This window comes from Giraffa tippelskirchi, chromosome 7 (assembly GCF_054371585.1).
Source record: "Giraffa tippelskirchi isolate mGirTip1 chromosome 7, T2T-mGirTip1v1.2.pri, whole genome shotgun sequence".
Lineage (NCBI taxonomy): Eukaryota > Metazoa > Chordata > Mammalia > Artiodactyla > Giraffidae > Giraffa > Giraffa tippelskirchi.
The window spans coordinates 57,845,597-57,863,281 of NC_137281.1; the positions used below are offsets into that span (position 1 = coordinate 57,845,597).

A 17,685-nucleotide genomic window follows, 5' to 3' on the forward strand; every position below is an offset into this window, starting at 1 on the left:
AGCCCCTTAGAAATTAATGTTTTCACTCATGGGTTGTAAATGTGTTAGCTGTTGTTACAGGAATGCTACAGACCATCCTGAAACATAGTGGTATACCACCAAGCATTTTATTTGTTACACTTGTGTTTCTAGATATAGAGGCTTCAGCTAAGCTAGGCTTGTCCCCTAACTGCTGGTTGGGTTGAGACATGCGGCATGTGTGTGTCAGCCATCTGGGACCTGCAGCTCCCTGAGGCATATTCTCATGGCTGAACAGAGGTATTCAAGGGGAGGTGGAACAGCGCAGATGCATTTAAAGCTTCTTTTCCTGTCACGTCAGTTAATGGCATTGACCATTGAAGTAAGTCATATATCCAAGCTCAGCCTCAGTGAGGTGGGGAGGTATCTTCTTAGGCAAGAAGGAAGAAGTGAATATTTGGGGAATGGTATTCTATAATCGTAAAACTTCTCCCTCTTTTTTTTAATTCTTCTCTCTTTACTGAGAAGTTTACTTAGAATAGTTTTGTTGTTCAGTAGCCAAGTCATGTTCATGTTCGACTCATTGCAACCCAGTGTACTGTCACACTCCAGGCTCCTCTGTCCTCCTCTGTTCTCCAGACTTTGCTGAAATTCATGTCCATTGAGTCTGTGATGCTATCTAGACATCTCTTGTTCTGCTGGATGCCTCCCCTTCTCCTTTTTTATGTCTTTCATTTTCCCAACATCAGGGTCTTTTCAAATGAGTCTGCTGTTCTCATCAGGTGGCCAAAGAATTAGAGCTTCAGCATCAGTCCTTCCAATGAATATTCAGGACTAATTTCCTTTAGGATTGACAGCTTTGATCTCCTTGCTGTCCAAGGTACTCTTAAGCCTCTCTTCCAGCACTGCAATTCGAAAGCATCAATTCTTTGACACTCAGCCTTCCTTATGGTCCAATTCTCATATGTGTACATGACTACTGGAAATACCTTAGCTTGACTACATGGGCCTTTGTTGGCAAAGGGATGTTTCTGCTTTTTAATATGCTATCTAGGCTTATAGTTTTCCTTCCAGGAAGCAAGTATCTTTAAATTTCATGGCTGCAGTCACCATCCACATTGATTTTGAAACTAAAATTTATCACAGCTTTCACTTTGTTTCTTCTATTTGCCATGAAGTGGTAGGACTGGATGCCATAATTTTAGTTGTTTTAATGTTGAGTTTCAAGTCAGCTATTTCATTTCCTCTTTCACCCTCATCAGGAGATTCTTTAGTTCCTGTTCACTTTCTGCCATTAGACTGGTATATGCATATCTGAGGTTGTGATATTTCTCCTAGAAATCTTGATTGCAGCTTGTGATTTACCCAGTCCGACATTTCACATAATGTACTCTGCATATGAGTTGTATTAGCAGGATGACAATATACAGCCTTGTTGTACTCCTTTTACAAATTTTAACCTGTCAGTTGTTCCATGTGCGGTTCTGTTTCTTCTTGACCTTCATACAGGTTTCTCAGGAGACAGGGAAGGCCTTCTGGTATGTCCCCGGAACATGAGCCCCCCAGATCAGAAGGTGGCCAACAGGCCACTGGGGAAGAGCAGAGGTCAGTTACTAATACTTCCAGTAAGAATGAATCAACAAAGCGAAAGTGGAAACGACGCTCAAATGTGGTGGTGACTGGAGAAGAAAGTAAACTCCGATGCTGTAAAGAGGAATATTGCATAGGAACCTGGAATGTTAGATCTATGAATCCAGGTAAATTGGATGTGGTGAAGCAGGAGATGGAAAGAATAAACATCGACATCTTAGGAATCAGTGAACTAAAATGGACAGGAATGGGCGAATTGAATTCAGATGACCATTATATCTATTACTGTGGGCAACAGTCTCTTAGAAGAAATGGAGTAGCTATCATAGTTAACAAAAGAGTCCGAAATGCAGTAATTGGGTGCAATCTTAAAAACGACAGGATGATTTCAGTTCGTTTCCAAGGCAAACCATTCAACCTCACAGTAATCCAAGTCTATGCCCCAACTCCCTATGCTCCAGAACCTGAAGTTTACCGGTTCTACGAAGACCTACAACACCTCTTGGAAATAACACCGAAAATAGATGTCCTTTTCATCATAGGGGATTGGAATGCAAAAGTGGGAAGTCAGGAAATACCCAGAATAACAGGAAAATTTGGCCTCGGGGTACAGAATGAAGCAGGGCGAAGACTAATAGAGTTTTGTTACCAGAACAGGCTGGTCATAGCAAACACCCTTTTCCAACAACACAAGAGACGACTCTACACGTGGACATCACCAGATGGTCGATACCGAGATCAGATTGATTATATTATTTGTCGCCAAAGATGGAGAAGCTCTGTACAGTCAGCAAAAACAAGACCTGGAGCTGACTGTGGCTCAGATCATAAGCTCCTAATTGCAAAGTTCAGGCTTAAGTTGAAGATAATACCAAAAACCACTCGGCCATTCAGGTATGACCTAAATCAAATACCTTATTATACAGTGGAGGTGACATAGGTTCATGAGATTAAGAGAATAGATAGAGGGGCACAGAAATTAAGCCTGATATAGAGTAGAACCAGATTTTGGGTGGTCTTGAATGTGAGGTGCAACAGTTTGTATTTTATTCTCTGAGTAATACTGATCCATCACAAGAACTTGGGTAGGGGAGTAACAATGTTTTTTTGTTTCTTTGTTTGAAGTCATCCTTTGAGGTTAAAGCAGTGGTAGCCAGTGAAGATACTTTTTTAAATTATTTTATTTTTGTTTTGGTTGCCCTGGGTTTTCAATGCTGCTCATTGGCTTTGATCTTTGCGGAGAGGAGAACTACTCTCTATAACTATTATAGTGCACTTTAAACATGAAGTTCAGCAGCTAGAATTTATAGAAAGCCCACTGTTTTTTTCCTTGTTATTTATGCCCTTTTCATAGATTTTGTTTCTTTTTTTTTTTTCACCCTCTTATATACTTAATGTCTCCTTCTTTGATGCAGAGGGACTAATGAAGTGGGTGAGACCTCTCAAGAAGCGAAATCTGTATTCAAGCAAACTGAAAAGGACAAAGCTCAGGCTAATGTCCCTTCAAATGTGTCATCAGTTCCTGGTGGGTCAGGGTGAGTACCACGTCTCAGGCCTAGGTATATCCGGCACATTGGAGAAGATGTTTTCAGTACAAGGATGCTATTTGCCTATAGTTTTCATGCCTCTCTTTCTTTAGAGAAGGATTCTTTCTGCTGCTGTTCTGCCTTTGCTGAAGTACTTGCCAGAATGAAGGGTGTAGAGATAAATTAGCCACAGCTTTTTTGATTGATTCTGAAAAAAGTCCTGATTTACATTGTTAGACACAGAGTTGACCAGGTAGTAGCCCTAATTTTAAAAAATAATTTTTGTATGAAAGTATCAGCAGTTTGTCAGAACTTTTAGTAAGTTTTGAGTGGAGTACTTGCTTCCACCCATAAGGATCTCGTAGGAATAGAAAAAGGTCAAAGCCAACGTAAAAATAGTTTTACTAGCACATTATCAAGAACTCAGTAGTTTTTCTCCCTTCATATTTTCCATAGTACATCATTTATCCTGACAAGACAAGAATTCCTTATTTGGAGGAAGGAATAATTTCTTTTTAACCTACATGCAAGAAGTAAAGCTGATAATTAGGTTGGAGTAGTCAGGGCACTCACCGAGAGTGGAACACAGACTATGCCCATCACAGCACTGATCACCTCTGCCTTCTGAGGTGTTTGGGCTACATGTGACCAATTGTTAATTCACTGACATTTCAGTCAGTTTGCTGCTGCTTCTTACAACTGCAGTGCATACCAACCTTCCATAGGAGACAGTTTTAGGGGATGTGAGGTCCTGGTACCATTAGCTGTCCTCAAGCAGAAGGTTCCTGGTACCTTTATTTCTGTTGTGTGGACTCTGTTAGGCTGCTTGTGGCTAAAATCAGCTTAACTTTTGTATTAGATTCTTTCACTAAATACTGCAGTCAAAATGATCAAATCTTTGTATTGTAGAAAATTATTTAAATTTTATTTTTCTGTTGACATTCCTAAATCTGGTATAAATGTTTATCAGTAAAGAATTACTTCCTCTGGAGAAGGAAATGGCAACCCACTCTAGTATTCTTGCCTGGGAAATCCCATGGACAGAGAAGCCTGGTGGGCTATAGTTCATGGGATCGAAAATGTCAGAGAGGACTGAGCACACACATAGTGCATTATGAGGAGAGATCATAGGTTTACCTTGGAGTTCTACATTCAGAGCTGCTTTAAAGGTGTCATACACATAGAATGACTATAATGTTAGATTTCTAATTTAAAAAATAGATAGGCAACAAGCAACAAAGGTTTACTGGATAGCACAAGGAACTGTAGTCAGTATCTTGTAATAATCTATAGTGGAAAATAATTTCAAAAGTAATGTCTGTATACATGTACAGCTGAGCCACCTTGCTATGCACCTGAGACAGTGTGAGTCAGCTATACTTCAGTAAGATACATGTTGAGAAACACATTCCTGCCACTTTGTGGGCTAGAGCTGTGTTCTTTTGCAGTGGCCAGTGAGTATAGTCGTTTCTAATAAAGTCTTCAAACGTAGTATTTGTATATATGTAATGTAGAGAAGGCTCTATAGAGTTTTTGTTTGATTCTGTGAATAATACTGAGCCATCCCAAGAATTGAGTAGCAGAGTAACAGGATGTTTGTTTGTTTGAACTCATCCTTCAGTGTTTTCCAGTGACGATTCTTTTTTTTTTTTTTTTTTTTTTTAATTTTATTTTTGATTGTTCTGGGTCTTCATTGCTGCCCAAGGGCTTTCTGTAGTTGTGGAGACAGGAGGCTACTCTGTAGTTGTGGTACATGGCGTTCTGATTGCCGTGACGAGCACAGGCTATAGGTGCACAGGCTTCAGTAGTTGTGGCTCTGCGCTCAGTAGTTGCAATGCCTGGGCTTAGTTGCTCCAGCATGTAGAATCATCCTGGACCAGGATCGAACCCATGTACCCTGCATTGGCAGGCCGATTCCCATCTGCTGTACCACCAAGGAAGTCCCTGCCACTGAAGATTCTTAGTGTAAAACTCTCAAACTCTTTATTTTGTGACAATTGTGTGGGTGAGCAGAAGTGAGATAGTTCTTTATGAGGAAATTTAGTTGTCATCCCAAGAACCCTAGAAGGAACAAGAGAAAAGAAGAGAGACTTCTATTCCTTGCAAATCTGGTATTTATAGGATTTGTCTCTCATTCTGAAGGACCTGTTTGAACACACCAGGTAACATAATGACTGTAATCATGGACCCTCTGACAGATTGACATTTGAACAAAATTTTTCAGATATTTTTATTGACTTGGTAACTCAGGCAGGCATTAGGCATTTCCCTTCTTCATCTGAAATTTCTGGCACCATTTGTATCTTTATTTGATTCTTTAGGACTCAGTTTCATTGAGGGAATTTTTTTCAGTTTGAAATTGGACAGGATTCTCAGTCATGTAGCTTTCTTCCACTCCCAGATCACTGCTTGTTTACCTTCCAGTTGTTTAAGGTATAGAACAGGAGCCTTCTTTAGAGAATTGTTTATATTGTTTTTATATTGTTTATATGAATTGTTTATACTGTTGCTTTTCTCCTTGAAATAATGCCAGTGTGTTTCTCCCAATTACTCCACCTCCCTGTTCCCACTTTGACTTAAATGTGAGCACTAATGTGGACGTGAGGTGCAGTGGGAGAGCCCTTCCAGTCTTCACATTGGTGATCTCACGTGGGCTGTGATTCAGGGTCATGTGACAGAAGTAATGGAGGGGATTTGAGAGACATCAGACTTCCATTTGCTGTTGTTTCATTTGTTACATTAATAAGGGGTAATGTCTTTATCTAGAAGTGTTATAGGAAACTTTGATCATAACACTCAGCAGCAAGAATTTATAGAAAGCTCGGTGATTTTTTTCCCGTGTTATTTATGCCTTTTTCTTAGATTTTCTTTCTTTGTATTCCTCCCGTATACTTGTCTCCTTCCTTGGTGCAGGGTGTCTAAGGAAGTGGGTGAAACATCTCAAGAAGGGAAATCTGTCTTCAAGCAAAATGAGAAAGAAGAACCTCAGTCCAGTGTCCCTTCAGCGGTGCCATCACTTCCTGCTGGGTCAGGGTGAGTAGTCTAGCCTTAGGCCCAGGTGTACCTGCCATGTTGGAGAAGATGTTTTCATTACAAGGATGCCGTTTCCCTGTAGCTCTTATGACTGCTTTCCTTAGAGAAGGGATTCTGCTGCTGCTCTGTCTTTGCTGAAATATTTGCCAAAATGGAGGATGCAGAGAAAAATTAGCCATCGGCTTCTTGTTTAATTCTGAAAGTCCTGATTTATATTGTTGGCCATAGAGCAGAACATGTAGTGTACGGCCAGGGAATTTCCCATTTCAATTATTGTGTTTGTACAGGGTTACAGAATAACTATATTTTTTGTGAGTGCTGAGACAAAAAATAGGCTCTTGGCTGAAACAGCATGTTTTCAGATTTATAATCATTATATTATTTGAAAATAATTCTTTTTTAAAAAAAATATCTCAAAAAGGTTTTTATTTGTGAGTGGTTGCCTACATGGAAAAATATTCACATTTGTGTTGAACATTGTTGTGTTTGTTTTTTTTTGGCTGCATTGGGTATTAGTTGCAGCACACAGGATCTTTAGTTGGGGCATGTGAACTCTTGGGTGCAGCATGTGGGATCTAGTTCCCTGACCAGGGGTGGTACCTGGGCCCCCTGCATTGGGAGTGAGGAGTCTTAGCCACTGGACCACCAGGGAAGTCCCTGAACATTGTATTTTTTCACACACAGCTTCTGAGATATTTTGCCAACAAATGACTTGGCTAGAGATCTGTCCAAACTGCCCCACCTCCCAAGCTGCGTGTCGACTTTTCCTTTTTTTTTTTTTTTAATGAGCAGGAAGGAAGTAGCCCCAGCCATAAAAAAGGATTTCTGGATTCTTTAAGATGGGATTTTTAGGGAAAAACATTTCATGTAAAAATAAATCCACATACAAATGAGCAACGAATATGCTGAGATAAGGATGTCTAGCTGTGCTATTACTCATTGGTTTTTTTAAGTGAGGCATTAGTACCTAAGGTAGGGAGATCTTGTAAATAGTTATCACTAAGCCCTTATGTTTTCCAAGTTTTTAAATTGTGGTTAGCTCTTGATTGTAAAAGCTGCTCTGGTTTTAATAAAGTTCTTATTACACCTTCAGTGCATACCAGCCTTCCTTAGGAGACCATTTCCCGGGATGTGAAATCCTGGTGCCATTAGCTGTCCACATGCAGAAAGTTCTGTGTACCTGCATTTCTGTTTTGTGGACTCTTAGGCTGCTTGTGGCTGAAATCAGTTTAACCTTTGTATTAGTTTCTTTTCACTAAATGCTTCATTCAAAATGATCAAATCTTTGTACCATAAGGAATTTTGTGTTGTCGTTGGGTTGTTTTAGGTATAGAACAGGAGTCTTCTTTAGGGTATTCTAAATTGTTATTACTGTTGCTTTTCTCCTTGAAATAATGCCAGTGTGTTTCTCCCAATTATTCCACGTCCCTGTTCCCACTTTGACTTAAGCGTGAGCACTAATGTGCACGTGAGGTGCAGTGGGAGAGCCCTTCCAGTCTTCACTTTGGTGATCTCACGTGGGCTATGATTCAGGGTGACGGTCATGTGACAGAAGTAATGGAGGGGATTTGAGAGACATCAGACTTCCATCTGCTGTTGTTTCCTTTATAAAATTAACAAGGGGAAAATGTCTTTGTTTGTGCAGAAGTGTTACAGGAGACTTTGATCATAATACTCAACAGCAAGAATTTACAGAAAAGCCCAGTTGTTTTTTCCTTGTTATTTTTTGCTTTTTCTTAGATTTTGTATCTTTTTATTCCTCTTGTAAATTTGTTGTCTCCTTCTTTGGTGCAGGGTGTCTAAGGAAGTGGGTGAAACATCTCAAGAAGGGAAATCTGTCTTCAAGCAAAATGAGAAAGAAGAACCTCAGTCCAATGTCCCTTCAGTGGTGCCATCACTTCCTGCTGGGTCAGGGTGAGTTGTCTAGTCTCAGGTCCATGCGTACTTGCCACGTTGGAAAAGATGTTTTCAGTACAGTGACTCTCTTTTCCACCTCTGAGGATCCCATAGGGAGAAAAAAAGGTCAAAGGTGACTTACAGTTAATCTTAATAACACATTGTCAAGAACTTAATAGTTTTTCCTTCTTTCATGTTTTCCACAGTACATGAATTATCTAGAGATGAAAACTAGAATTCTTTATTTGGAGGAAGGAAAATTTTCATTTGTCTTAAAACTGCATGTAAGAAGTAAAGCGACAGTTAAGTAGGAGGACTCAGGGCACTCGCCTCAAGAGAGGTGGACATGGACCACTCACTCCCATCACTGCACTGATCACCTCTGACTCCTGAGTAGAGCTCTCTCTTCTTGAGGTGTTTGGGGTACAAGAAGTCACCTATAGTGGCTTCACTAACCTTTCAGTCAGTTTGTTGCTTTATCCTTCCCCCGCAAATCTGTGCGGTTTTTTCTCATGTTTTTAATTTAAAAAGAAAGCTTGTTTTCCTGTCAGGTTGGTAGTTTTTAGAGGACAGGCTTTTCTGATCTCCGCAGCCCTGGCTCAGAACAACACTGTGTACACTGGTGTGCATTGACCCCTGCCACAGAGGTTTGAATGCAGGTCATGAGTGTGAGAGCTGATTCCTAGAAACCGGTGTGGGAAGGTAGCGAGTGCAGGGTGTGTTTTCTAGCCGCTGTTTCTGGTGGCTGCTACTCAGTCTTGGTGGTGGTCTTGGCAGGGGTGAGGAGGTTGGGGGGGAGTGTTATCCTCCAACTCCCTGCCATGCTCGCTCAGCTGCTTCCATGGCACTCAGGCCATGAGCTGGAGGTGTTTGCAGTGACACTGTTCTCTGGGTGTCGTGGCGATGAGTGCAGGGACGTGAGGAAAGGGTATATTCACATCTGCTCCGTACTTTTTATCTGCTTCTTCATCCAAACATCTGTCTCCCACTGGAGCAACTAGATGGTAGAAGTCATGTAGAAGTTACACAGGAATCTAAGAAGGAAAAGGATTTGAGTGCTTGCTACTGCACTGGAAATGGGGTAAACATCAAGGAAGGCGGCTGTGAGGGGAACAGAGTAATGTGAGCAGAGTTCTCAAGACTGTTAATGCTGTAGGCCAGTACTTTTTAAGCTGTCGTTTGCAGTCATCATTTAAGAGAAACGAAATAGATTGAAGCAACATATTTTTAGCCTTCTAATCATTATATTGTTTGATTGGGATTCTCTTCAGATGAGTAGCTTTCAAACTTTATTGACTGCCACTCGCAGTAAGGAATATATGTCATTAGGATTTAGTCTGCTCATTAATATAAGTATGTACGATGACCTCTATTTTATATCCACACTATGTAATTATTATGTGTAATATGTGTCATTTGAAAAACTTCTATGATTCATCGAATTGATTTCAGAATCTGTTACAACCTGTATGTGACAAATAGTGCTCTAGGCTGCATAAGAAATTAGTCTTCTGCAGGCTTATCTCTGGGTTAACAGGCTTGTAAGTGGTATTATTAAACAATGTGTCTTGAATTTATTGAAAGTGTTACTATGAAAGTTACCTCTGGATTAAGTACTTAATAGCAATAAAGGCAATTTCTTCTGCCTTAGGTTTCTAGTATAGTTAGTTTCATGTAGAGTACGTCAATGCAAAATGCTGGGGTGTTTGACTCACAAGCTGGAATCAAGGTGGCTGGTAGAAATATTAACAACTTCAGATATGCATATGATACCACACTAATTGCAGAAAGCAAAGAGGAAGTAAAGAGCCTTTTGATGAAGGTGAAAGAGGAGTGAAAAGCTGGCTGAAAGCTCAACATTCAAAAAACTTAAGATTATGGCAGCTGGTCCCATCCGTTTGTGGCAAATAGATAGGGAAAAAATGGAAACGGGACAGTTTATTTTCTTCGCTTCCAAAATCACTGCAGACGTGACGGCAGCCATGAAATTTTAAAATGCATGCTATTTGGAAGAAAAGGTATGACAAACCTAGACATCATATTGAAAAGCAGAGACCTCACTTTGCTGACAAAGGTCCACATAGTCAAAGCTATGATTTTTCCAGTAGTTATGTATCGATGTGAGAGTTGGACCATAAAGAAGGCTGAATACCAAGGAATTGATGCTTTTGACCTGTGGTGCTGGAGAAGACAGACTCTGGGGATTCCCTTGGACAGCAAGGAAATGAATCTAGTCAATCCTTAAGAAAATCAACGTGAATATTCATGTAGGACTGAAGCTGAAGCTCTGGTACTTTGGCCACCTGATCTAGAGCGAGGACTCATTGGAAAAGACCCTGATGCTGGGGAAGATTGAAGGCGGTTGGAGGAGGGGACCGTAGAGCGTGAGATGGTTGCATGGCATCATCAACTCAATGGACGTGAATTTAAGCAAACTCTAGGAGGTGATGAATGACAGGGAAGCCTGGTGCGCTGCACTCTGTGGGTTTGCAGAGAGCTGGGTACGTCTGAGCCAACTGAAGAACAACCAGAGCAGAGAAAGTTCTTCATTCAGTAGGTTGGTTGTGTCCTTTACATCTTAGAGAGTGACTCATGGCAGAGCAACAGGCATCCGCCAAAATCTTCAGCCTCATATTAGTTGCATTTTGTTGTATCAAGAATTCGGTATGTATTTTGCTCTAAGAATATAGTTTCCTGTAGCATAATTTTTACTTCTTGCTTCCTTGAGTGTTTCGTAAAATAATGTTTTGATGCTTAAAAATTCTACTTGGAAACAGTGTGTTTTAGAAAATACTGTTAGCATACTTTTGAAGATAACAGGAGGAAGGAGAAGTGGCATCTTGGCAAGTTCACCTTGTTTAAGTCACTGAGTCACTCATGAAAATCTTACTGCATTCTGTATTTCATGCCTTACATTCTTAGAGCTAATAGCCTTTTTTCTTTTGAAACTTTTTACTTTGTATTGTGATACAGGAATTAATAAACATTGTTATGAGGGGAACAGAGAATGGGTTCAGCGATACATATACATGTATCCGTTGTCCCTCAAATTCCCCTCCCATACAGGCTGCTCCAGCATTGAACATTGTTCCATTTGCTATAACAGATCCTTGTTGGTTATCCATTTTTAGAATATCAGTGTATATGTCCATGCCAAACTCCCTAACTATCCTTTCCCCTCAATCATCACATTCCCTCAAGCCCCCACAACATAAGCTTGTTTTTGAAGCCTGAATGTAAGTTTGTATTGTAAGTTTATATCATTTCTTTTCAGATTCAACATACAGAACATGTCATATTTTTCCTTCTCTGTCTCACTTCACTCTGTAGGATTCTCTCTAACTCAATCCACATCTCTACAAGTGACTCTCATTCATTTTTTATGTCTGAGTAATATTCCATCGTACCAGATATACCCCATCTTGTTTCTCCATTCCTCTATTGATGACATACAGGTTGTTTACATGTCGTGACTTGTAAATAGTGCTGCAGTGAACAATTGGGGTGCATGTGTCTCTTTGAATTATGGTTTTCTCTAGATCTGTCTCCAGGAGTGAGATAGCTGGGTCACATGGTTGTTCTATATTTCATTTTTTATGGAATCTCCATGGTGTCCTCCATAGTGCCTGTATCAATTTAACATCAAAAGTGAGAAATGAGGAAATTGTTCAGAAACCAAGAGTGATCAGGTATCAAGGGTGGGCAATTCTGTTTAAACTGATTCAGCAGGATGCTTGTTAAAACTGAACTAAGCAAGCCCAACAGGGATGGTGGCCAAGCCTGAGACTTGGTTAAGAAGCCTGACTAAGGTTGGATCAAGAAGAGTCTGTGGTCCATACAGGACAGCACGTGGGGCAGTATGGAGACTGACAGGGAATCTAGGTGGGTCAGCCAGTGATGTATCTTTTAGTAGATTAATGAACTCACACCTTGAAGGAGTAAAGTGAAATTCAAGGAAAATCAGCTTCTGTGAAAACTACAGACAGACTTAACAGAGGACAAGGAAATGTCTTCCTGAGTCAAAAAGTCTTCACAGTTTGTACATGAAAATGGGGAGACATCACACTATGATACATGTACTTTGAATTTCTCAATAAATCTGATCATTTGTTTTACCTGCACAGTTGTAGTTTTGCTTGGGAAACAACAGGGTCAAGAGAAATTCAGTTGATCTGAGGTGTGTAAATGCACACATTTTATCAGTGCAAACATCAGTATGTGCTGCAGGCTGCACACAAATGGTATGGAAAGTCTTCAGGGGGAGAATCTATAGGAAATACCTGATTTATTAAAAGAATTATTTAATGCAGTAAAATAATTTTTCATTTTCATGTTTTTAGTTGCTTCATTGAGACATGCAAAAAGATACTTTAAACAGTGTTACCTTTTTTTTTTTTTTTTAGCGACTTTGGTTTATTCATGGGTCTTGCAGTGGGAATTAGTTAGTGGTTATTAATTTCCTAGTCTTAATGTGGTTACCTAATGGTGGGTCTTCAGCCATCTTTTCCAGTGTTTGGTATGACTCCCAGAAAGTGCCTAAAGTTGAATTTTCAGATATGCCTTCCACTGGGTCCTTGACGTTTTCCTTCAAGAGAATTTTTATCCTTAATGAGAAAGAATCAGTTTTTTCAAACCCAATTTAAGTTCTTGTAATTTTTCCTCTAATGTTTGTCTTTTTCATTTTAAGGCCTGAAAACTGTGACCTTCAAAAGAACCAGGATTGCAGCAATTAAGTATCTGACTTTATCCTTAACCACCTGAACTGGTTTGTATGAAATACAGTCGTTTTTATCTGTTTTGAAAATAGTTTCTGGTCGTTAAATCTGACATTTTTAAAAGAAAGTTCTCATTGTGAGTGTAAAGCTAACTGCCCATGAGATCGTGTGCAGTGGTATTTGATTTAAAGCCATATGCACTCTGGCTTCTGATTAAAAATAGCTAGGAGGATCAATTTACCAGGGATAGTCACAGAAAAAAATTTTAAAGTAAGGAAATGGCAACCCACTCCAGTATTCTTGCCTGGAGACATGGACAAGAGGAACCTCACAGGCTACGGTCCATGGGGTCCTAAGAGTTGGACACAACTTAGCAACCAAACCGTCACTGCCAATCACAGAGAAAAATTACAAAGTACCACATAAAGTAAGTAGGTATTTCCTTTGAACTATTAGGCCATTAGACTCCTTATCAAAATAATAGTGATAGATACACTCAGACTAGGTGGAAAAGTATAAGAGTTGGATACAGGCAGATGTCTTCACAAATTCTACAAGATTACTCTCCAATACTCAAATACTCAAATAAGTCTTTTGAGCAAATTTTTGTGTCTTTAGTTTTAGAGTCCATTTTTCAGTTTGGTGAGCTGGAATTTGAAAAATTAGCCTTCAGTTTAAGAAATTTGTTGTATAAAATGATTTTAGTCATCTCTGTTGAAAGATGTCTCGTAGTATTCTCCCCTAAATTTTTTTTTTTTTTGGATACAGTGTTAGAAACTGAACTTGAGTTATGGACCACTACCCCTAAATACTAATTTTGAACATACTGATCCATGACTTAAATGTTTATTTTTCCTTTAAAGCCAAGATACTAAAAGTAGTGCATTTGGAAACTTGTCTTTGTTTTTTTATTTGTTTCTTGTTTGATTATCTTCTGTTTTCAAAAACTTCAACTATAAAATGGATCATGAGATTATTGAATGTTTGATCCATCATTTGAATGATAAGAAATGCCTGTTTCTTCTTAGGGTTTATTTTTATTTATCTGATCCCAAATAAACAGTTATTTGAGGCTGCTTCTTTGCATGCATGCTCAGTTGTGTCCAGCTCTTTGGGGCCCTATGGACTCTTACGTTCATGTGATTTTCCAGGCAAGAGTACTGGAGTGGGTTGCCATTTCCTCCTCCAGCGAATCTTCCAGTTATTGGAATCAATCCCAACTCTCCTGCATAACAGGCGAACTCTTTTATTGTTGAGCCTTTGGAGTAGCTACGTGGGGGTGGTTGCTCAGATGAAAAAAATACTGGCATTTATTTTGAATGTTTTTTCACATATATCTTCTGGGAGTTTTGCCAACCACTGATTTTATTCTAGAAGGATATGCAGCCACCTCTCCACAGCTGTTTGTCCACTTTTCCTTTTTTAATGACCTGGAAGGAAGCAGCCTCAACCATAAAAGGCTGATTTCTGGATTCTTTAAGATGGAAGTTTTAGGGTAAATGTGTTTCATGTTAACTTCATCTATATACAAATGAGTGATGAATCTTCCAAGATAAAAATGTCTAATTATGCTATTATTAATGTTTTTTAACAGGAAAACATTACTTAGGAAATAAAGTAGGGAGAAAAGTTTCATGTAAATAGTTATCTTTAAGCCTTTATGTTCCTAAGTTTTTAAATTGTATGTTTCTTTTGATTCCAAAAGCTCCTCTGGTTTGAATGAAGTTCTTATTACAACTGCAGTGCATACCAGCCTTCCCTAAGAGACCATTTCCCGGGATGTGAAGTCCTGGTGCCATTAGCTGTCCACATGCAGAAGGTTCTGTGTACCTGCATTTCTTTTTTCTGTAGTCTGTTTGGCTGGTTGTCACTTAACTTTTGAGTTAGTTTATTTCACTAAATGATATAGTCAAAGTGATAAAATCTTTGTACCATGGGAAATTATTTCAATTTTATTTTTCTACTGACGTTTCTAATTCTGGTATAAATGTTTATCAATAAAGAATTACTTTCAATTCTGTGAAGTAGAACTGTTTTTTTCTTTTTCAGTGGCCAGTGAATTTAATTTTTGTAATATGGTTTTCTATCTTTTTAAGCTTTTTATTTTATTTTTTTTACAACTTAGAGAAGACTCTTGAGAGTGCTTGGAGCGTAAGGAGATCAAACCAGTTAATCCAAAAGGAAATCAACTGTGAATATTCATTGGAAGGACTGTTGCTGAAGTGAAGCTCCAATACTTTGGCCGTGATTTGAAAAGATGATTCATTGGAAAAGACTGTGATACTGGGAAGAATTGAAGGCAATAGAAGAATGTGCCGGCAGAGGATGAGATAGTTAGATAGCATCATCAACTCAATACACATGGATTTGAACAAACATCAGGAGATACAGTGGAGGACAGAGGAGACTGGTGTGCTTCAGTCTATGGGGTCACAAAAAGTTGTGAAATGTGTTTTTGTATTTCCTTTAAGTTCAGCTTACTAGTTTATAGTAAAATTTTCTTCAAAAGAGCTGAGTAAACACTGCTTACATCTTGAGTCTTATTAATTCAGCTTTCGGGACTATATGTTAACATAAAAAGCCTTTGTATGTCACACTGGGATAGCAGAAAACTGGTAACAGTTTGTGGGGGAAAAAAAGTATCGTTTCAGTAGTAGGTCCGTATGAGGAGAGGCTCTAAAAGTTGGTTCAGTATTCTGTGACATCATAAATCTTTTTCTGCTCTGCCACTTTCAGCAAATTGGACGGTCCAATCTGGTTGCCTATCCCACGGTTACAAGGAAACAGCTTCAGTTCCAGGCAATGCAGATAGACAGTGTCTGGCAGGATACTACCCTTTCATTCTCTGTTGCTATTTTTTTTCTTGTTTTAGGTATACTGTAAAGTGCACAAATCTTAAATGTATAGCTTGATGAAATTTTACTCATGCAAAGTGGTAGCACTTTGATCAAGATACAGAATGTCTCTAGCACCCCAGTAGGATGTGGAGTTCAGCCAGAAGCCTCAATATCGTGTTTCCCCACAGGATTTCGTTTCTAAAAAGGTGATGACCCAAGATTGGACAGGGCAAAGAGAGTATGGTGGATGAGATGGTAAAGATGTTGAGTTTGGTAGGAAGGACTCCATAAATTATTGCCAAGACAACAGGGTAATAGTGAACCAGGAAACTTATAGGGGGTTGGGATTTGTATTTTTTCCAACTGAAGACATTTCTCTAAGGGGATTCCTCAGTTTCAGCCTATTTCTGCTTGGTGGGATTATGTGCCCTGTGTTGGCAGATTCTCTGGTTTCTAAAAGGAAGTTGGAAATCTAGATTATTGGAAAACTCTCAACTTTTAAATGCTTATATATTGAGTATTCCCCACACCACAAACAACAGTAGGAACGGCAGGAACCAGTTCCAGTCCATAAGGTCACCACACATATTCAATTAGTGAAAATACAGGGTTGGGTACCCGTGGGAGTACGGACTTACTATATTTGTCAACTGATCAGTACGTAATCTTGTTTTATGTGTGTTTCTGTTCAAAGATACTGTATTTAATAATCTTTGTAACAAATAATGATATGCAGTATATGCATGTGTTCTAAGTCGCTTCATTTGTGTCCGACTCTTTGTGACCTTGGAGGCTGCAGCCTGCCAGCATCTTCTGCCCATGGGATTCCCCAGGCAAGAATACAGGAGTCGGTTGCCATTTCCTCCTCCATGAGGATCATCCCAACCCAGGAATCAAACCCATATTTCTTGCGTCTCCTACATTGGCAGGCAGACTCTTCATTACTAGTGCCACCTGGGAATCCTCATGCTATATGTATAATGAAACAGTTGTTTGAATGACAGCAATGTTATGTCATGTACAACACTGAGATTGTACTACTTTGTCTTTCCCTCAGTTTTACACAAACTACAAACATACACTACACATAAAAATCCTCACAGTAAACATGCAGTATTCATATAGAGACATACTATAGTCTGTACAGTAATGCAAGTAAAGTCTTGAAAAAGGAAAGATTGAGCATTTAACATTTTATAAAACATTACCTAACATTTTCCTGTTGATGGAGCTGTAGGCTGCATAATGATAAAATGCACAGTGTGGTCAAACCTTTCAACCTTGGCTTACCCCACCAAAACCAAGGGAAAGGTTGGTGGAACTCATTCTGCAGATGAGGGAGAGAGTGGCAGGTTGACATCTATCAGTTCAACCTCAGAGGTTTGGTTCTCACACCTTGTTGAGTGGAGAAATAGCTCCAGAAAGAAGAGTGTGGGTGAAAGCGGAAATGTCACTCAGTTGTGGATGTATCTGGTGGTAAAAGTAAAGTGATGCTATAAAGAATAATATTGCATATATACCTTGAATGTTGGATCCTTGAATCAAGGTAAATTGGACATGGTCAAGCAGGAGATGGCAAACTTAAATATCGACAGTTTCAGGAACTAGTGAACAAAAATGGGCAGGAACGGGAGAATTCAGATGACCATTATGTTTACTATGGGCAAATATCCCTTAGAGGAAATGGAGTAGCCCTCATAGTCCACAGAAGAGTTGGAAATGCAGTACTTGGGTGAAATCTCAAAAACAACAATGTTCTCAGTTGATTTTCAAGGCAAACCAGTCAGCTTCACAGTAATCCAAGTCTACGCCCCAACCACTAATGCCGAAGAAGCTGAATGACTGTATGAAGACCTACAAGACCTTCTAGAACTTAACACCAAAAAATCCTTTTCAACATAGGGGATTGGAGTGCAAAAGTAGGAAGTTGAGAGAACCTGGAGTGCACAGGCAAGTTTGGCCTTGGAGTACAAAATAAGCAGGGCAAAGGCTAACAGCAAGAGGAGAAAGGGGTGACAGAGAATGACGTGGTTGGATGGCATCACTGACAGTGAATGAAAGTCTGAGCAAACTCCAGGAGATAGTGAAGGACAGGGAAGCCTGGCATGTTGCAGAGGTAGGTGGAACTCA

The 17,685-nt window shown here is 39.5% G+C and overlaps 1 protein-coding gene and 1 long non-coding RNA gene across 14 annotated transcripts in view; one reads left to right on the forward strand and one right to left on the reverse strand.

Moving 5' to 3' along the window:
• LOC145513151 (protein CFDP2-like) overlaps positions 1-16,314 on the forward strand; it is a 35,440-nt gene extending 19,126 nt beyond the window's left edge. For 2 of the 13 annotated variants that reach the window (XM_081508623.1, XM_081508617.1), the window contains exons 5-10: positions 1,468-2,442; positions 2,964-3,083; positions 5,988-6,107; positions 7,902-8,021; positions 12,691-12,768; positions 14,844-16,314. In XM_081508623.1, the coding sequence (XP_081364749.1) occupies positions 1,468-2,442; positions 2,964-3,083; positions 5,988-6,107; positions 7,902-8,021; positions 12,691-12,736 (1,381 nt within the window). In that variant the 3' untranslated portion in view covers positions 12,737-12,768; positions 14,844-16,314. Of the gene's footprint in view, positions 1-1,467; positions 2,443-2,963; positions 3,150-5,936; positions 6,108-7,901; positions 8,022-12,690; positions 12,773-14,423 lie in introns of those variants that run through there. The other 11 variants (XR_014059154.1, XM_081508621.1, XM_081508618.1 and 8 more) reach the window with 11 other exon arrangements.
• On the reverse strand, positions 5,290-8,102 carry LOC145513161 (uncharacterized). Its single transcript, XR_014059164.1, has 2 exons — positions 7,208-8,102; positions 5,290-6,138 (listed from the first exon to the last, which is right to left on the reverse strand). It is a non-coding gene; the product is annotated as an uncharacterized LOC145513161 (long non-coding RNA).
• Positions 16,315-17,685: the final 1,371 nt, after the last annotated feature.